Source organism: Hemiscyllium ocellatum, chromosome 18 (genome assembly GCF_020745735.1).
Source record: "Hemiscyllium ocellatum isolate sHemOce1 chromosome 18, sHemOce1.pat.X.cur, whole genome shotgun sequence".
NCBI lineage: Eukaryota > Metazoa > Chordata > Chondrichthyes > Orectolobiformes > Hemiscylliidae > Hemiscyllium > Hemiscyllium ocellatum.
Genome location: NC_083418.1, coordinates 56,790,426 through 56,812,368, shown reverse-complemented (window position 1 = coordinate 56,812,368; position 21,943 = coordinate 56,790,426). Strand labels below are relative to the sequence as shown.

At 46.1% G+C, this 21,943-nt stretch overlaps 1 protein-coding gene across 5 annotated transcripts in view; it reads left to right on the top strand.

Moving 5' to 3' along the window:
• The first annotated feature begins 2,315 nt into the window (after window positions 1-2,315).
• The window catches only part of hipk3a (homeodomain interacting protein kinase 3a), a 260,923-nt gene continuing 241,295 nt past the window's right edge, over window positions 2,316-21,943 (top strand). For 2 of the 5 annotated variants that reach the window (XM_060839042.1, XM_060839038.1), the window contains exons 1-2: window positions 2,316-2,679; window positions 21,024-21,119. In XM_060839042.1, coding sequence (XP_060695025.1) covers window positions 21,095-21,119 — 25 coding nt within the window. In that variant the 5' untranslated portion in view covers window positions 2,316-2,679; window positions 21,024-21,094. The other 3 variants (XM_060839039.1, XM_060839040.1, XM_060839041.1) reach the window with 3 other exon arrangements.

Sequence of the window (21,943 nt, the reverse complement as noted above, 5' to 3'; positions counted from 1 at the left end):
GGTAGAAAAATAGATTTTGGGATTATTATTGTTTTTGCAACACTTTGAAGTCCATGTCTAAAACAGTAACAAGCAAACAGATATTTACACTAACCATAATCCATTGGCCTTCATTGAAAAGTTTAACACACAAAATGCAACTCTACTCAGATGGAGTCTTTTGTTTCCATCATCTAATATCAAAATGATCCACACTGCTGGAAAAGATATTGCAATTGCATGGACCTGAGTGTAAAATTTTGGAATAAGTTAAAGGTCTAACAAATGATACAATTTAATGTTGTGTAAGAGGGGATGCAAAGATGAATGGACATAAGTCTTGTGTTTGATTGTTTGTGTGTTGGATATTTAGTGACAAAACATATTTTTGAAATGACTTTTTTTTCCTTAAAAGATTGGAGGCATTTAAAGAATATATCTTTCTATTTTTCTATAGACAGTAAACTGAAATTGAAAAAAAAACTGTTTTAAAAATAAAGAATTGTGGAAGGAATTGGTGCACTGCTGTCTTTTCAACCTGATAGTGAAGTTTAGTAGCTGATGAACTAGAAATGGAAAATGTTTACAGAATGAGACTCAGCAGGAACAAATAGCGGTGGAGTGATGATTACTGGTCAATGGCAAAGGGCTTCTCCTTAACAATGATTCTGTGATTGGCTCCAATTAGCTTGTGGATATGAATGAGATAGACAGAAGCCTTGAGATTTCCAGAAAGGAAGGTGCGGTATTTGACACTGCAGAACGAAAACACTTAAAGCCTGAAGAAAGCCGACTTATTTTCTCTCACCAGTTACTGTAAACCAACAAAGTCAAGGAATTCATAAATTGTGAACCAGTAGATTTGTGCATCCTGTAGGCAATTAAAGTACCTGGTGAGATTGCCTAACAGTAAGTCCTGACAAGCCAAAAAAATGACATCTCTACAGAGACTATTGAATTGCCTTACAATTGCCCCCATCCATAAGGCCATCTTTTTTTCTGTCCATGTCTGACTTTACACATTTAGAAAAGTTTTATCAGGGGTGAAAGTTCATAGTTATTTACCTTTAGCTGGAATCCACTTACTTGTATTATGCTTGTTGTGTACTGAAACCTAGTCTGTGCTTTCTGTCAATGTTTGCATAAAAAGGCAGGTAAATTATGGATAAAAACATGAAGTGCGAGAGAAACTCAGCAGGTCTGTCGGCCTCTGCAGTGAGAGACACAGACTTTATGTTCAGTCTGTGGAAACATAGAAAATAGGCATAAGAGTAGACTGTACGGCCTTTTGAGTCTGCTTCTCCACTCAGTTCGATCGCGGCTAATATTCTAGCTCTGTACCCTGTTCCTGTTTCCTTTCTGAACCCTTTGCTTCATTTAACTCCTCCTTGAAAACATTCAATGTTTTGAGCTCAACCGATTTCTGTGGCAGAGAATTTCACAGGCTCACCACTGTCTGGATGAAGAATTTTGTCCTCATCTCAACCCGTGACCCTGGCTCTGGACTTGCTATTCAACTGGAGCAACCAGAATCCAGTTTTCTTTCCATGAGTTGAAAAATGTGTTTTCATGCTGTGGAGAGTGAGGAGAAAGAGCGAGTAGAACAGACTGGGAAGGTGCCCAAAGCAAAAGACTGAGGCAGGGATAACTGCAAAGGAGTGATGGAAACGTAAAATAGATGTTAATGTGAGCTGTAAAAATGGCTTTCTGTTCTGCTGATTAACAAAATTAACAATGCATACAGAAAACACAGCCAGAGAAGGATGAGAATCTAAAAATAATATAATACAGAGGTCACACTCTGAAGCTGTGGAATTCAATAATGAGTCCGAATGCTTCCAAGTGGCGAACCCCGCCCCTCAGTCTGACCACGCCCCTCAGTCTGACCACGCCCCTTTAATCTGACCCGCCTCCCCCAGGCGGCATGACTCCGCCTCCTCTGTCGTTTCCGTCCCCACGGTCTGACTCCGCCCCCTCATTCTGACGCCGTGCTTCAGTCCGACCCCGCCCCTCTCCCTGACCAAGCCTGTCACTCTAGTCCGGTCTCCTCGCGCAGAAAACCGTCACCTTGGCCCCGCCCTTCCCGTTGACCCCCCCACCACCTCACACTGATCCCGCCCCTCTGACGGATGACGTTTCAACTGTAGCCCCGCCCCCTGACCCGGCTTCCATCCACCTGACCCGCACGCGGTACCCAAACACGCCTCCTCAATCTGAGCCCGCCCCCTCTACTTGAACACGCCCGCAACAGCCTGACCCCGCCCTGCCACTTCTTTCCCCGCCCACCCCGGCGGCTGCGCGCAGGCGCAGTGTTTCTCGCTCAGACAGATTGAGCTGCGCCCGGACATGTTGTTGATGTTGGGTTCGGGCTGCGATCGCCAGCGGCGGCCGAGAGGCACCGCGATCCTTTGAGTCTCTCTCTCTCTCCCCGACGGTCGGCCATGTGTCCATGGAGCCGGTGGTGCGGCTGAGGCAGGGTTAGGGGAGAAGCCGGACACCCTAACCAACCCCCCCCCCGGCGCGCCCCCCCCCCCCCCCCAACACCGGCCGAGGCGGACAGGATGGCAGCAGCGGCCTGAGCCGAGTATGCAGCGGACACGGCTCAGCTCCGGCTCCACCGCGCGGCCACTGCATCGGAATCGGGATCCGGATCGGCTCCGGCACCGCCGCACCGCTACCCCCTGCTTCCTCCCCGTCAAGGTAAGAGCCGCTCCCGGAGGACGGGCACCTGTGCTGCTGGCTGTCCTCAAAAACCGCCGACCTCTGCACTTCAAAACTTTAGCTCAGGCTCATCGGCAACGTGAGGCTTCACATTTCTCAGGACATGATCCCCAGGACACTGCACCTGATCCCCGATTCCCACTACACTGCCCCTGATCCCCGAACCTCACTACACTGTACCTGATCCCTGATCCCCACAACACTGTACCTGATCCCCACAACACTGTACCTGATCCCCACTAAACTGTACCTGATCCCCGATTCCCACTACACTTCACCTGATCCCTGATCTCCACTACACTGCCCCTGATCCCCGATCCCCACTACACATCACCTGATCCCTGATCTCCACTACACTGTACCTGATCCCCGATCCCCACTACACTGCACCTGATCCCCGATCCCCACTACACTGCCCCTGATCCCCGATCCCCACTACACTGTATCTGATCCCCGATCCCCACTACACTGTATCTGATCCCCGATCCCCACTACACTGTACCTGATCCCTGATCTCCACTACACTGTACCTGATCCCCGATCCCCACTACACTGTACCTGATCCCTGATCTCCACTACACTGTACCTGATCCCCGATCCCCACTACACTGCACCTGATCCCCAATTCACACTACACTGTACCTGATCCCCGATCCCCACTACACTGTATCTGATCCCCGATCCCCACTACACTGTATCTGATCCCCGATCCCCACTACACTGTACCTGATCCCTGATCTCCACTACACTGTACCTGATCCCCGATCCCCACTACACTGTACCTGATCCCCGATCCCCACTACACTGCCCCTGATCCCCGATCCCCACTACACTTCACCTGATCCCCGATCCCCACTACACTTCACCTGATCCCCGATCCCCACTACACTGCCCCTGATCCCCGATCCCCACTACACATCACCTGATCCCCAATCCCCACTACACTGTACCTGATCCCCGATCCCCACTACACTGTACCTGATCCCTGATCTCCACTACACTGCCCCTGATCCCCGATCCCCACTACACTTCACCTGATCCCCGATCCCCACTACACTTCACCTGATCCCCAATTCACACTACACTGTACCTGATCCCCGATCCCCACTACACTACACCTGATCCCCGATCCCCACTACACTGCACCTGATCCCCGATCCCCACTACTCTGTACCTGATCCCCGATCCCCACTACACTGTACCTGATCCCTGATCCCCACTACACTGTACCTGATCCCCACTACTCTGTACCTGATCCCCGATTCCCACTACACTACGCCTGATCCCCGATCACCACAACACTGCACCTGACCCCGATCCCCACTACACTGTACCTGATCCCCAATCCCCATTACACTGTACCTGATCCCCACCACTCTGTACCTGATCCCCGATTCCCACTACACTTCACCTGATCGCCGAACCCCACTACACTTCCCCTGATCCCCGATCCCCACTACACTGCACCTGATCCCCGATCCCCATTACACTGTAACTGGTCCCCGATCCCCACTACACTGTACCTGATCCCCGATCCCCACTACACTGTACCTGATCCCCGATCCCCATTACACTGTACCTGATCTCCGATCCCCACTAAACTGTAACTGGTCCCCAATCCCCACTACACTGTACCTGATCCCCGATCCCCACTACACTGTACCTGATCCCCGATCCCTTCTACACTGTACCTGATCCCTGATCCCCACTACACTGCTTCTGATCCCCGATCCCCACTACACTGTACCTGATCCCCGATCCCCACTACACTGTACCTGATCCCCGATCCCCATTACACTGCATCTGATCCCCGATCCCCACTATACTTCACCTGATCCCAGCCCCTCCATAATACTGTACCTGATCCCCGATCCCCACTACACTGTACCTGATTCCCGATCCCCACTAAACTGTACCAGATCCCCGACCCCCACTACACTGTACCTGATCCCTGATCCCCATTACACTGTACCTGATCCCCGATCCCCACTACACTGTACCTGATCCTCGATCCCCACTACACTGTACCTGATCCCCGATCCCCATTACACTGCTCCTGATCCCCGATCCCCACTACACTGTACCTGATCCCTGATCCCCACTACACTTCATCTGATCCCTGATCCCCACTACACTGTACCTGATCCCCGATCCCCGATCCCGTTTACACTGCTCCTGATCCCCGATCCCCATTACACTTCACCTGATCCCCGATCCCCACTACACTGCACCTGATCCACGATCCCCATTACACTGTACCTGATCCCCGATCCCCTCTACACTGTACCTGATCCCCGATCCCCAGGACACTGCACCTGATCCCCGATCCCCACTACACTGCACCTGATCCCTGATCCCCACTAAACTGTACCTGATCCCCGATCCCCACTACACTGTACCTGATCCCCGATCCCCTCTACACAGTACTTGATCCCCGATCCCCACTACACTGTACCTGATCCCTGATCCCCACTAAACTGTACCTGATCCCCGATCCCCACTACACTGTACTTGATCCCCGATCCCCACTACACTGCATCTGATCCCCGATCCCCACTATACTTCACCTGATCCAGGCCCCCTCATAACACTGTACCTGATTCCCGATCCCCACTACACTGTACCTGATCCCTGTCCCCACTACACTGTACCTGATCCCCGATCCCTAGGACACTGTACCTGATCCCCGATCCCCACTAAACTGTACCTGATCCCCGATCCCCAGGACACTGCATCTGATCCCCGATCCCCACTACACTGTACCTGATCCCCGATCCCCACTAAGCTGTACCTGATCCCCAACCCCCACTACACTGTACCTGATCCCCGATCCCCAGGACACTGCACCTGATCCCCAATCCCCACTACACTGCACCTGATCCTGATCCCCACTAAACTGTACCTGATCCCCGATTCCCACTACGCTGCACCTGATCCCCACTAAACTGTACCTGATCCCCGAACTCCACTAAACTGTACCTGATCCCCGATCCCCACTTCAGTGCACCTGGTCCCCGATCCCCACTACACTTCACCTGACCCCCGATCCCCACTACACTGCACCTGATCCCCGATCCCCACCACACTTCACCTGATCCCCGATCCCCACTACACTGTACCTGATCCCCGAACCTCACTACACTTCACCTGATCCCCGATCCCCACTACAGTGTACCTGATCCCTGATCCCCACACACTGTACCTGTTTCACGATTCTAACTACACTGTACCTGATTCCCAATTCTCTCTACACTGCACCTGATCCCCGATCCCCACTACAGTGTACCTGATCCCCCACTACAGTGTAACTGATCCCCGATCCCCACTACTCTCTACCTGATCCCCGATCCCCACTACACTGTACCTGATCCCCGATCCCCACTACACTGTACCTGATCCCTGATTCCCACTACAGTGTACCTGATCCTCGATTCCCACTACATTGTACCTGATCCCTGATCCCCAGGACACTGCACCTGATCCCCGATCCCCACTACACTGCACCTGATCCCCGATCCCCACTACACTGCACCTGATCCCCGACCCCCACTACACTTCACCTGATCCCCGACCCCCACTACACTGTACCTGATCCCCGATCCCCTCTACACTGTACCTGATCCCCGATCCCCACTACACTGTACCTGATCCCCGATCCCCACTACAATTCACCTGATCCCCGATCCCCACTACACTGTAGCTGATCCCCGATCCCCACTACACTGTACTTGATCCCCGATCCCCACTCTACTCTACACCTCACCGGGGGCGGCACGGTGGCACAGTGGTTAGCACTGCTGCCTCACAGCCAGAGACCCGAGTTCAATTCCCCCCTCAGGCGACTGACTGTGTGGAGTTTGCACATTCTCTTCGTGGCTGCGTGGGTTTCTTCCGGGTGCTCCGGTTTCCTCCCATAGTCCAACAATGTGCAGGTTAGGTGAATTGGTCATGCTAAATTGCCCTTAGTGTTCGGTGCAGGGGTAAATAAAAGGGAATGGGTCTGGGTGGGTGCGCTTCGGCGGATTGGTTTGCACTTGTTGGGCCGAAGAGCCTGTTTGCACACTCGAGGTAATGTAATCTAATCTAATCTAATCGGATCCCTGATTCCCACTACACTCTACCTGATCCCCAATCCCCATTACACTGTACCTCATCCCCGATCCCAACACTACACTGTACCTGATCCCTGATCTCCACTACTCTGCATCTGATCCCCGATTCCCACTACACTCTACCTAATCCCCGATCCCCATTACACTGTATCTGATCCCCGATCCCCAATGCAGTGTACCTGATCCCCGATCCCCGGTACAATGTACCTGGTCCCCGATCCCCACTCCAGTGTACCTGATCCCGATTCCCAGTATACTGTATCTGATCTCCAATCCCCATTACATTGTACCTGATCCCGGATCCCCACTATACTGTACCTAGTCCCCGATTCTGCATTACATTTCACCTGATCCCCGATCCCCTCTACAGTGTACCTGATCCCCGATCCTCACTACACTGTACCTGATCCCCGATCCTCACTACACTGCACCTGATCCCCAATCCCCACAACAGTTTACCTGATCCCCGATTCCCACTACACTACCTGATCCCCACTACAGTGTACCTGATCCCTGATTCCCCACTACACTGCACCTGATCCCCGATCCCCACTACAGTGTACCTGATCCCCAATCCCCACTACAGTGTACCTGATCCCCGATCCCCACTACAGTGTACCTGATCCCCGATCCCCACTACAGTGTACCTGATCACCGATCCCTACTACAATGCACCTGATCCCCAATCCCCACTGCACTTTACCTGATCCCCGATCCCCACTACAATGCACCTGATCCCCGATCCCCACTACAGTGTACCTGATCCCCGATCCCCACTACAATGCACCTGATCCCCGATCCCCACTACAGTGTACCTGATCACCGATCCCCACTGCACTGCACCTGATCCTCAACTACCTCTACACTGTACTTAATTTCCAGTCCCCACTACACTGTGCTTGATCCCTGATCCCCACTATACTTCGCCCAACTCCCGATCCCCATTACAGTGCAGCTGATCGCTTGTTCCCTCTACACTTCACCTGATCCTCAATCTGCATGACACTATATCTAGATCCCTGATCTGCACTAGCATACCCGATCCCCACTACACTTCACCTGATCCCTGATCCCCACTACATTGTATCTGATTCCCGATCCCCATCACAGTGTACCTGATCCCTCACCCACTGCACTGTAGCTGATCCCTTATTCTCTCTACACTTCACCTGATCTTCAATCCCCACTACACTCTATCTGATCTCTGATCTGCACCAGTGTAACTGATCCATAATCCCCATTACACTTCACCTGATCCTTAGTACATTGTATCGGATCCCGGATTTTCACTACAGTGTACCTGATTCCCTCTGCACTATACCTGATTCCCTCTGCATTGTACCTGATCCATGATTCCTTCTACACTTCACCCCGATCCCCACTACAGTGTACCTGATCCCCAATCCCCACACACTGTACCTGTTTCAAGATTCCCACTACACTATACCTGATTCCCAATTCCCTCTACACTTCCCCTGATCCCTGATCCCCGCTACACTGTACCTGATCCCCGATTCCCTCTACACTGTACCTGATCCCCATTCTCCACTTGTGTACCTGAACATCGATCCCCTCTACACTTCGTCTGATCCCTGATTCCCAGTACACTGTACCTGATCACCCATCCTCACTACACTGTACCTGATCTCTGATATCCATCTACATTTCACCCAATCCCCACTACGCTGTACATGATTCTCAATTCCTTCTACACTGTATCTTTTCCTCAGTCGCCACTACATTGTACCTGGTCCCCGATCCTTGGTACACTGTATCTGATTCCTGATTCCCACTTGTAGGGCAGCACAGTGGCTCAGTGGTTAAGCTCTGCTGCCTCATAGCACCAGGGTCCCAGGTTTGATTCCAGCCTCAGGCGACTGTCTGTGTAGAGTTTGCACATTCTCCCCGGGTGCTCCGGTTTCCTCCCACAGTCCAAAGATGTGCAGGTCAGGTGAATTGGTCATGCTAAATTACCCAAAGTGTTAGGTGCATTTGTCAGAGGGAAATGGGTCTGGGTGGGTTACTCTTTGGAGGGTCAGTATGGACTTTTGGGCCGAAGGGCCTGTTTCTACACTGTAGGGAATCTATACTGCACCTGATCCCCGGCTACCTCAACACTGTACCTAATCTCCAGTCCCCATTACACTGTGCTTGATCCCTGATCCCCACTATACTTCGCCCAACTCCCGATCCCCACTACAGTGCAGCCGATCGCTCTACACTTCACCTGATCTTCAATCCCCATGACACTATATCTGATCCCTGATCTGCACTTGCGTACCTGATCCCTGATCCCCACTACATTGTATCTGATTCCCGATCTCCACCACAGTGTACCTGATCCCTCATCCCCAGTGCACTGTAGCTGATCCCTTATTCCCTCTACACTTCACCTGATCTTCAATCCCCACTACACTCTATCTGATCTCTGATCTGCACCAGTGTAACTGATCCCTAATCCCCATTACACTTCACCTGATCCCAGTACATTGTATTGGATCCCGGATTCTCACTACACACTACCTGATCACCCCAATCCTCACTAAACTGTATCTGATCCCCATAATCCTCATTAAACGCTACCTGATCCCCCCCCATCCTCATTAAACTGTACCTTATCCCCTCAATCATCATTAAACTGTATCTGATACCCGCAATTCTCACTAAACTGTATCTGATCCCCCCAATCCTCACTAAACTGTACCTGAATCTCCCCAAACCTCATTAATCTGTACCTGATCCCCCCAATCCTCATTAAACTATATCCGATCCCCCCCAATCCTCACTAAACTGTACCTGAATCCCCCCATCCTCACTAATCTGTACCTGATCACCCCCAATCCTCACTAAACTGTACCTGATCCCCCCAATCCTCATTAAAGTGTACCTGATCGTCCCAATCCTCACTAAACTGTACCTGAATCCCCCCAATCCTCACTAAACTGTATCTGATCCCCCCCATCCTCACTAAACCGTGCCTGATCCCTCCAATCCTCACTAAACCGTGCCTGATTCCCCATGAAACCTCACTAAACTGTACCTGATCCCCCATAATCTCCATTAAACCGTGCCTGATTCCCCCTTAAACCTCTCTAAACTGAACCGGTTCCCCCCCAGTCCCCACTAAACTATGCCTGATCTGTCATCCCCGCTAACGTCTTCTGATCCCTGTGAAACGTAACCTGATGCCCTCTACTCTGTAGCTAATACCCACTTCATTGTATCTGATGCCAGCTACACTACCTGACCCCACAAAACAGTTCTCACCCCAAACTGACACTAAACTATACCTGCTTCTTGATCTCCAATAAATTGTATCTGATCCCCAATCCTCACTAAACTGCACCTGCCCCCGATCCTCACTCACCTTTTTCTACCATCTGATCCCCAACTGTATTCGCCCCCAGTTGGCCAGCTAAACTGTGTCTGCCCGCTGCTTGTTAGCTAACTTTACCTGATCCCCAATAACCTGCACCTGCCCTTCAATCCTCACTAAACTGTACTGGCCCGGATCCAATCTCTACTTGATCCCCACTTTTAGCTAAACTGTACGTGACCACACCAAACCATATGAGATTAGATTCCTTACAGTGTGGAAACAGGCCCTTCGGCTCAGCAAGTCCACACTGACCCTCCAAAGAGTAACCAGACCCATTCCCCTATCCTATATTTACCCCTGACTAATGCACCTGACACTATGGGCAATTTAGCATGATCAATTCACCTAACCTGAACATCTTTGAATTGTGGGAGGAAACCGGAGCATCAGGAGGAAACCCACGCAGACACGGGGAGAATGTGCAAACTCCACACAGACAGTTCCCCGAGGCTGGAATCGAGCCCGGGTCTCTGGTGCTGTGAGGCAGCAGTGCTAACCACTGAGCCATGGTGCCACCATACTTTCTTTTTGAACATATATTTAGAGATTACAGTCCCTAGAGTATGGAAACAAGCCCTTCGGCCCAACAAACGTAACCTGCTGCCCACTACTCAGTAGCTAATACTCACCTCATTATATTTGATGCCAACTACACTGCACCTCACCCCACAAAACAGCTCTCACCCCATATCTGTCCTCCAATTCCCACTAAATACTTGCTCCACCTGATTCCCACGAAACTGTACCTGCACGTGATCCCCATTAAACTTTACTTCCCTCTGATCCCTGTTAAAATGTATCTGCCCCTTTGCCCAGCTAAACCATATCTGCCTCTGCCCCTTGACTAATCCCAACTGATCTTCATTAAACTGCATTTGCCCATCAATCCGCCCTGAAGTTATCTTGCCCTACCTGATCTCCACTCAACTATACCTGATCCCACCCGATCGCACTAAACTGTATCTGCCCCCTGCTCCTCAGCTAAACTCTACCTGATCCCCACTAAATGATATCTGCCCTCCAATCCCCATTATACTGTACCTTTACTCCAATTTCCAGCCAAATAGTATCTGATTCCAATCTCTTTTTCAATCTTACCTTCCACTAATTCTTGCTTAACTGTACCTGCCCTGATATCTACTAAACTAAACTTAACTCCCCTTTGAATTGGAAGTGGTTCCTGCTGTCTGGCTACAATGTACCTGACCCTGATCCTCACTAAAATGTTTGTCTTCCCCATTCCTGCTAAACAGCACTAATCCCCTGACCTTCCTTAAACTGTACCCAGCCTCTGACACCCATTTATATTGTACCCATTCTCCCTAATTGCATTTAAATTGCACCCAAACTGACCCCTACCTAAACTGAAGCTGCCCCTGCTTAATTCATACCTGTGTTTCCTGTTTAAACTGTACTTGCTCCCTGACCTCTAATGAACTATATCTGTCCCTACTGCCCTTTAACTGTGCCTGCTACTGAAGCCAGCTTCAACTACACGAGTTCTTCATCTGCACTTAAACTGTACCTGTTATATGACCCCTGCTTAAACTTGATGTACCTCAACTGCCCTTAAATTGTGCCTGCACTCAGATTACTGGATAAACTATATTTACCTCTGATTGTCCTTAAACTGTAGCTGCCCTTACACCCTGGCCCTTGCTTAAACTGTACCTCCTCCCAACCATCCTAAAACCCTCCCCGTCCCTTACTTTAAGTGCAGTTGTTCCCGAACCTGCTTGAAATGTTGACCTTCAGCTGCCCCTTCCATCAATACTTTCCACACTGGGTCCTGCATAAACATTTACTCTTCCTATCCACAATTGTGAATGATAACCACCCTGAACCTTGTGTCCCTAATAAATATTATCTTCTCAAGTCCTCTGTTCACAGTATATTTTTCACATTCCCACAGTAAACAACACTATCTTTGAGACTTCTACCTTGTATCCATGATGAATATTACTCTTTGAGATGCCAGTAAACTTTACCATAGAACCTCTTTGTCAAGTCCCTCTGCTCAGTCGATACTAACATATTTTTCAAGACTAGCTGTAATTCTGAAGACTTCCTAAGGCCCCTGTAAAATTTAACATTAGTCCTTTGTAAAAGGTCCTACGCAAGACTTGGTTAAATCTTACTTACCTCGCAGAGATCCCTACCTCCTGTCCCAAACACCAACCATATAAGTTTAACTTCCTAGTGGGACACAGTGCTGTAATTACAGAAAATATTAGTAAGAATGTACAACAGAAATGACAATGGACAAGAGACAGACTTGTAGAAATGCCATAACCTTACTGCGCATCTCGTGCCGACGAGACCCTCTTTATTAAGCTGTGTTAATTACTTTGCTACTTAGTATTCTGTCTGGGCTTGGAAGCACAGTTTTAAACATATTCAGTACAGAAAGTTTTAAGATCTAAAAATACCTCAGTTTTAAATAGTGCCGGGTGTCTCTGTGCCAAACCATAAGCAGTCTCTTTATCCGGCCAATGTGATTCCTCCTGCCCTCTTTACTGGAAGCTTGTAATTCCCAAAAGGGATTGGGATCAGAGTCCAAACCTGATGAATGTTGAATGTGATGCCCGCTGGCTTTAAAAATGATTGCGTATTGGTCCACGGCACTGTGTGGTTTCTGCTAACTCCAGTCCGGTAGATGCGGTTTCCAATCACATTGTGAAGCTGGTTGAACAAACTTTTCAGTGGCAGGGAGGGAAGGTGGTTGTGTCGTGGAGAACTTTTCATTTACTTTTGCTCGTGCCTCTGTATTCCAAAAACAGCTTCTTGACTGTAAACAAGCCTCTCATTTTTACCCATGTAGGAACATTCCAGAAAGAAACACAAAATCTAAAGTTAGATCAGCTGGCAGGTAGGTTTACAAACTGGTGTTGTGCCAGTTCACTAGTGACCACGTCCTTGGATCTTACCAAAGCTTCGATATCAGTAAACAGGTGGAGAAAGTGTCCCATGTTGTATGGGTCAGAGACGAGTATTTTTCCAAACTTTTAATGGGCTAAATTTCTACATTTGACTACGTTAGCTTCCATGTTTTCTTTGCCTATGGGTGTCATCAAAAGGAACAGAATTGTGACTCCAGTGCAGGGACTAATTCCAGGAAACAGTCTTTAAAGACCGGGAACAAGCGGGAACAGAGGGCGACTTGGAAACACAGGCTGTGATGATCAGAGCTCTTATGGGCTGACTATTCGAGCTCTGACAGTTCATTCTCTACTACCCCCCCCACCACCACCACCACCAGCTGACTGCACTTTGCTATGGCAACAAATTCAGGTCGCAAGAGAAAGGAAGTCCACGTATTATTTCTGTGAGTTCTGAGCCGGTTGCTTGTTGGGGGTGTGCAAATTTGGGTTGGGAGGGTGTTGGTTATTGTGGTTGGGGAGTGGTTAGCCTCTCTCAGCGCTGACCTGACAGCTGTGCTAGCTGAAGGCTATCATTCTCTCAATCATGTCTGGATGACAGTTTCCAGGGAGCCTTCTGTGAATGAGGCTCTGCATTATTGGTGTGCAGCAGGGGACTAGGGAGTTTTACAGGACACAACTCCCCCTTTCCTAGTCTGCAGCTGTGATGGGAGCAGAATATCAAATTGTAAGTTGGTGAAGCTTGCTTGTGGTTCTTTTTAAGTAATCTTTACAATATGAACGTAATAAGAAGTTTTGGTGATGAGCTGCAAGCTGTGTTATATTTTGGGAGGCTTATGTGAAACTAAAAGACTAAACATTAATGGCAGGAACTGACAGTCTGCATCGTGTGTCATACCACATGCATATGCAGATAGTGTTGTAAAGTAGTTCTGTCTAACAGCTTTAGCGGGACAGCTGTCTTTGGTGCCTGCACGTGGCATATTGCTGATGTCACCTATAACATTAGGTGAAAGCAGGCAATGTTTTTTGTGGGAGAATTGGAAACTTGATTTAGCCCAAGGTAGCCAAATCACGAATTTCTTCTCAATGCAGAGGGATTGGAAATGAATACAGTTCGGGTTATGGAGGGGAACTGTTTCATTGATCTGCTTGAGTTGTGCTGAATCTGCTGTGTCACAGTCATGGCTCAAAAAACTATCCAGTGAAAATGTGAGTACAAAGGAGCAACTTTAAGTCAATGGAATTGGAGCTTTAACCCTAGGGTAGCAAGTGGCAAGCAAACCTGTGGCCGAATGCCTACCCTATTACAGTATTTCAGTTTACTAGTTGTGTAGTATTGCAGCTGTAAATCATTTCATATGTTTCATCAGACTACACTCTTAAACCTTAACTTTTCAGGGCCCATGTAGCAATGTGATCCTATTTTGCCCTGGGAAGCTAGATAAGGGCAAGAGGGGGAACGGAATAGAAGGATATGTTGAGAGCATATGATGAAGTAAGGGGCTCGGAGGTCCATGGGCATAATCACCATACAGCTGTTTGGGCTGAATAGCCAGTTTCCATGCTTTGAAATTATATGACGGTTGGAGTTAGTGTAGATCACAATTTCTTGTTGAAGAGGGAGTTCTAGGAATGGAGAGACATTGTCAGAGCTTTCGCAACTTCAGGGAGGCTAGGCTTGAACAAAAGGCAGCATGGCGGTGTTGATATAAGCAGGTGTAAACCGCTTCTCATGCGGGGAGAGATAATCTCTTGGGTATGTGTCCGACACAGCTGATCTTCTGTCACAGAACCTGTGCATAAGAAATGTGATGTCAGTTTTTGCTGGTGGTATGTTTAAGTCAAAGTGCTGCATGCATGAGCTGAACATTTTTCCTACAAACTGAAACGGTCACAGTCTTTGATGACTTGCTTTTGTTTTGATGCCATAGCCTCTTTGGGACTCAGAGGGTTCAGCATTGTGGCTGCAGTCGTTGTGTGCATGTGTTCCAGTGCTTCAGATGAGATTCAGAACGAGATAGTGTTTGCCTAAATTACAGGAATTCTTCAGTTGGAAATGGATGTCAAATCTAAATTTTGCAGCTAGCACTCTCCTAACTTAAGGGCATATTAAATCAGAACAGGAGTAGACCATAGAGCTTATTGCACCTGCTCCACCATTCAATTGCAATTGCGACTGACTTCAGCTCCACTTTCTTGCCCAGTCCCCACATTTCTTCCATGAGAAAGAAAATCGTATAAGTTAATTCAAAACGGATAGTTTTACATCATATTACCTTCATGCGCACAGGGGAAGGGAAATTATTGTGGGTTTGGGTCTTTTCTTCAGCAGAGAAGTATAAACCTTGCCTACACTATTATTTGTAAAATGTGGGTGTTGCTTGCAAGGGCAGCCTGTTTTGCTTGTACCTAGTTGCTCTGACAACTGAATGACTTCATAGGCCACAACAGACTATAGCTAAGTACCAACAATGTTTGTGCAGTACTAGAGATGCTTAAATGTCCTGATAGGGTTAAGACAGCAGAATTTCTGCATTACAAAACATTAGTGAACTATATGGGGTTTTATGACAATCCGACAGCTTTATGGACATAATTTTTAATTTCCATATTTTTAAAATTTTAGTTGTCAAATTGCCATAATGTGATTTGAACTCAGATTCAGTGGCTAACCGATTCAGGGCCCTAGATTACCAGTCAGACATCATAACTCACAATATCGCTCATGAGCTGTTCTCATTCTGAGTGAGTATCTAATTGGAATCAGTAGCATCACTTTTCAAGTTTTGTATTACATGGATGATGGTTTGGTGGTTTTATTTTTGTCAGTCTTTAATGGTCCAAGAAAGCCTCTTTCAATCTTTCCATGATGAGACACAGAGCAGGTCAGATTTGCCCTGTACATCAGTACATCAGAAGCAACAGTACAAGTACTTTGTCTCTCTCTGTTTCAGAGAATATGTCAGAGTAACCTGAATCTTTTCCTTATCCACCATGAATGAGGACAATCTCTAAATCTTTGGTTATCCTGAAGATGTTGATGTTTTTGCAGGTGAGCTACTTTAAGGGCAAGATGTTGACTTCCTCCTCTCCACCCATTGAACCATTCTTTGATCAGTTGTCATGTAATGGAGGGAAGCAAAGGGACTAGTCTGTGAGATCAGTGTACGAACTTGGGTCCAAAAGCTTTAATAATCTAATGACTAATAGTGGGAAGAATGTTTTTTAAAAACGTTTTTACCTCAGATCCACATTCTTATCTCAGTATGAGCAGTTTTAGAACTAGTTTGATGGCGACAAGTTTTATCCATCTGTGTCTTCCAACAGTAGCTAACCCAGAATCCTCAGTCTTCACAGGGTGAATGATTACATAATGACTAACAGGCAAATAACTGGAGCATGTGCATGTGTACATGATGCACTTGAGTCGAACATACCTTTGCTGGAAGAGTATCTGATGGTGGGAGTAGAAGAAGACACACATTACTTTTGCTACCTTGTGTTTGGTTTAACAAACGTATAATTTCCGAATGAGTTATGGTGATCATTGCCAATCTAATAAGTGAATACAAGATTAAACACAAAAAGTTGTAAACTTGCTCATACAGAGTTGTGAGGCAGTATGAGTTGTTTAGGCTGAAACTATGGCAATATTCAATATTAGATGAGAGAGGTGAATGAAGGAAAGGGTACAGAAGGACTTTGCAAGGTAGGTAAGTGATGGAAAATGACTGCTAACGTGGAATCGTTGGACCAGAAGGGCTGGTGTAACTTTTCTATTTTTCTATTTATGGATCATTTAAAGTCTAGTTGGACAAAATGACCTGACTGTGTGGGGATGGATGTTTCTGCACGTGCCTCTGTGTGTCTGCATGTTGCTGCATTTGTGTCTGTGTGTGATAGAGTTTGTTTGTGTACGATTCAATGTCTGTGCATGCATGTATCTGTTCGACTGTGTTTGATTATTGAGTTGTTTTCGCACAAGCTGCCAGTTTTCCTATGTGCCCTGTAATTGACTAACATTTAGTGTTGCACATTGTGTGCTAGTACAAAGATAATCCGATTGCTTGCTTGCCTTTGTTATCAGTTCTGAGCACAGTAGTTGTGATCAATGACCTTGTTTATCCAGAGTAGTTGCATGGCAACAGTTTTTGCTGTTGAATTGTTTGTTGGCCAGTTTGTGCTGAACTCTGTGAAATGATGACAGAGAGTAGTTTGTTCAGTCATCAAGGTGGAGGAGATTGGTTAATAGATACTTTTAAGGGGGGAAGAACCTTCAAGTTATTAAACTATATTATCATGCGAACAAGACAAGAAGTTATGTTTATATTGTTTCGATACATTATCGAAATGGGGAAAGGTTTCATATTGTGCATGTTTCCAATTAGACTGCTTAATGCTTAAGATGAACCTTCTCATTGGGTTTCCCTTGACCCACCTTATTGGCTTTTTCTGTGGGGAAGTTAGATCGTTAGCATTTAATGCTGTCTCTACCTGCTGTCGTCAATAAACAACTCTGCTGAATCTGATTGAAAGGGAGAGTACTGTGTAACTGTGTGTGTGTGTGTGTGTGTGTGTGTGTGTGTGTGTGTGTGTGTGTGTGTGTGTGTGTGTGTGTGTGAGAGAGAGAGAGAGAGACAGACACACACACACAGCTGGTGGTGATGTGTAGCCCAGCACGTACTTTTCTACCTTTGATAATCTTGTTGTTTGTTATTTAATGGACTTTGAACATTTGAATTCTTGCATTTACTGGGAGTAAGAATCCTTTTATTATACTGAAGATTTTCTTGACTGAGTTGTTTCTCATTGTTTTTGGTCTGATTGTGCTGTTAGAAACTAGAGCAGATAACAGTGTAATCTGATCTTGTTTGAATTAAGATTATCACAGTTTGGATTTTATTTTTGATTTATGTGCTGGTTCAGGCATGCAGCGTTTCCACATCTGAGGAAGTTGAGTAGTTTTGAAGGTTCTGCTGTGTCAGTACAGATGAATTCAGCAAAGACTATGACCATAGTGGTGAGACAGGGCATTGTGAGTGAGTCAGGCTATGGACGAGTGGGAAGCTTGATTTATGTTTATATTGGTGCTGGAAAAGCACAGCAGGTCAGGCAGCATCTGTGGAGCAGGACAGTCGACGTTTTGGGCAAAAGGCCTTCATCAACCCTTCCTTTTCCAGCACCATGCTCTTGACTCTAATCTCCAGCATCTGCAGTCCTCACTTTTGCCTTCTGTTTGTATTGCACAAGGAGGATGCATGTGGCATGCTGGAGCAGACTATTGATTATTGCATTGCTGTAGCTAAGTCAGGCCTGAATGAACAGTGTTGGACTGCAGGAAGCATGTAGAAAGGCTGTTTGTGAGTTGTGGAAGATGTTGTGAGAATATCAGATTAATCAGCCAGAGTTCATGTTTGTCGCTGGTGTTTCTCATTTGGACTTTTCCTGGTCTGTGCAGTGCAGATTTCGCCACTTCTCTCTGCAGGTGAACCTGAGGAGATGACACTATCTGGAATGAACCGGTTGCTGAATGGCAATCAGATGAGTTACAGAAAGTGTTCTTCATGTTCATTTGCTGAATCATGTTGTTCCTACAGTTCTGTGATTTAATTGACAGCAAGACAGAACAGTGAGATTTGTAGCAGAGTGAGTAGAAGGATAAAGGAGAAAAGAGAAATAAAGGCATGGATTGATCAGCAACTTTCACAACCTTGCAATATCCTGAATTGCTTTATAGTCAATGAAAATTCATGAACAGTAATCTTTGCTGGAATTGTGGGAAAACACACAAAGGCTCAATTGTACACAGCAAACTCCCATGCTCAGTAGTAAGGTCTTGACCAATTAATAGATGATGCTGGTTGAGAGGCAAAAGTCGACCAGGACATCTTGAGAGCCCTAATCGGCTCTTCTTTCACAGCACCATGGAATCTTTCACATTAATCTGAGGAATGGTAAATTCTGTTTCCAACAGCTGCTTTGAAAGATAGCTCCTCCAGCATTGCAACACTCTTTCAGTACATCAATGTACCGTCAGTGTGGAGCTTGAGTACGTGGATGTCTGATGCAGAGGGAAGGATGCTGCCAACAAGCCAATGCTGGCACAGCTTTTCACGTTGTTCCCGGACGGTAGATTTGGGGAGAATGGGAAAAGTGGTTCTTGGGTGGTAAGTTAGGCAGGAAGATAGCTTGGCTGATATCTACCTTGGAAAGGAAAAGTGCGGTCCCTAGACAGTGTGTTAGTGGCAGGTGGTTTGTTGTGCTCTTTGTGGTAGTCTTATGGGGTAATGATAGCATAATCTCTGCCCAGGTAAGGAGAATATTCTGAATGTTTGCAAACAAATTGTGCAGTGTTTTGATGTATTTGTCAAGCTCCTTTAAGATAAAATCTGCCAATAAATGGGTAGCCCATAAAATTATCCAGGCATCAAAACACCTACCTAATACCTATTTTGCAGATAGGAATAGAATCATGTTGTGAAAAACTCAGGAATCACTTGTGACTTCTCAACAAATGTCCTGTTAAAGTGAAACTGCAAAATCCTCCTTTTATAAAGACATGTATTGTTCATTAATTATTCACTAAGCAATTAGCTATAATTGATCATTACTGCTAATATGGTGGTCCTTCTATGTTGTATCTGTAAATTTGTGTGTGTGACTGAGTGCACTTGGATATACTGGGAAATATATTGACGAAGCATTGAAATGGGCCCAGCTTTTTTTATGTTTTTAGTTATGGTCTTGCAAATTCATACTCCAGGAAACTTGTTTGGATATTGTAAGAAGGGGACTTCTGTGCTCGTCTGCCTTCAAATATTTCCCGAATTTGTGTGGGAAGGGGCTTTCTTCTTGAATTCTTGATCAAGAGTCTTAGCTGTTATGCAAGTTGGGAGTCTCACTCAAGTTTCCATGCTAAATTTCCATCAGCAATGACAAATTATATTTATCATAAATATTTAAAATCACCTTTAATGTAGTAAAACATGCAAAAGTACTTCACAAAATTTAACACTGAACCATGTGAGGAGATAGGAGAGTAGAACTATAGGTTATTAAGTGCTTTTGGAATTGAAGGAGTAAAATGAGGTAGAGAGAAGAGATTTGGGGAGAAATTTCAGACATGTCACTAGATAGCCAAAAAGTGCACAGTAAAGCTCTGAAGCTGTGATAGAATCTGCTCCAATTGATCTAAGTCCTGTAACTGCTTTCAGTTTTCTCTCTAACTGTGACTTCTCGTGAACAGTCCTTTCCTTACTTTGGTAGACAGCGTAAATGTCAACTACATTGAAACAATACTATATTTGTGGAAAACATTTTTATTAGTAGAGACAGCAGGAGACGTAGTTTGGTAGTAAGTCAGCAAGTACAGCAAAATAGGTGAAGGTGTATGGAAATCTAACAAATGCTGCTTTTATTTGTTTGTGGATGTACTTTAAGAAACATTAACCCAATAACTTGAATCAACCACATTCTCTTGTTATTTGTAATCTGTTGTAGCTCTGTCATGTTTTGGCTAAATGCTACCATCTTTTAAGAACAGCTTCTGTTTATGTATTTCCTGCTGTTTGTATTCTGTCAAGCCAGCCGATGTATTCATCGAATGCTCGAGAAAGCTAATTTAGTTACACAATCAATTCAAATTGCACCTCAGCTACTAAAGTTAGATTTTTAAAAAAATGAGTATTGTTAAGAAAGAACTTTTCAGTTAAGTGAACAAACTAATATGAGCTGAAAAAACCCCCACTGCTACCCTGAAATTTCCGTGTGTGTATAATGCTGTATTTGATTACTGATATAAGCATTTGGCACAAGTTAACACTATGTTGCACTTTGAAACTATAGTAAGAACATGGACACTTGCTGTTCCAATTCAGCAATGCATGACAGACAATTCCAGTTATTCTGAGGCCAATTTAAATAATCTTTTCAATTTCTTTTTCTCTTCAGAGCTCTGAGGAACCACTTGTTAATCGTAGCCAAAAGACTTCTAGTGAGACACTGGGAGCGCTAGATAAACCATGTTTATCCGAATGGACCACTTTGGTAGGGGAAACTGCAAATTGTGAATGAGCATCGTTGAGTGTCAAGAGTGAAAGCGATTGTGTTCTGAGCATGAAAGCCTTTTGTTCTCACGTCGGATGAAGTTTGACTGACCAGTTTTGTGTGGTATGTTTTGTCTAGTGCTGAGATGCTTTCAGCTATGTTCTTCTTCTTTTTCTGATTATGCTTTTCTTACAATGTTTTGTGGTGTGTAAATCCTATGGGTGCACTGCGGTTTTGTGGTGTATTGTCCAAGAAGTTCATTTATCTTCAGGCTCTGCCTCTGCTTTGCTCCTGTTATCTGCAGAATGATGGGTAGTTTGTAGTGACACAGTGTTAGAAGACAAAGAGCTTGACAAGTGGCATGAGAGTAATTCAGATTTTGAAAACTCGAAAGTATAGTTACCTCAGAACAGCTTCCTTCTATTTCTCATTTGCTGTCTTGAGTCTTTTTCTTGCTGACGTCACCAGATTTCTGCTTACTGGCGTAAGCTTTTGACATTTAGTTTTTTGTTGGGCACAGGATGTTGACCAGATGATGTCACAAATCGCTTTTTCTTGGCAGTTCTTGCTGAACAAGACTTCCAGAGAGCCATAACATGCACAAATTCAACATTCCTCTCTCAACTGATCCCACCGGAAATAGATTGCCTGGAGTTCAGTTTGTTGCCGGTTGCATGTAATTGTCATGTGCAAAGCTGGCTGGCAGGTTTACCAACTTAACAGTGATCACATATTACTTTTAAGTGACCTGAGTGATGTCACGAGGTGATATGTGGAAGTACTTGCTGAAAAGGTGTATGACTGGTGCCTGATTGAAAGACGAT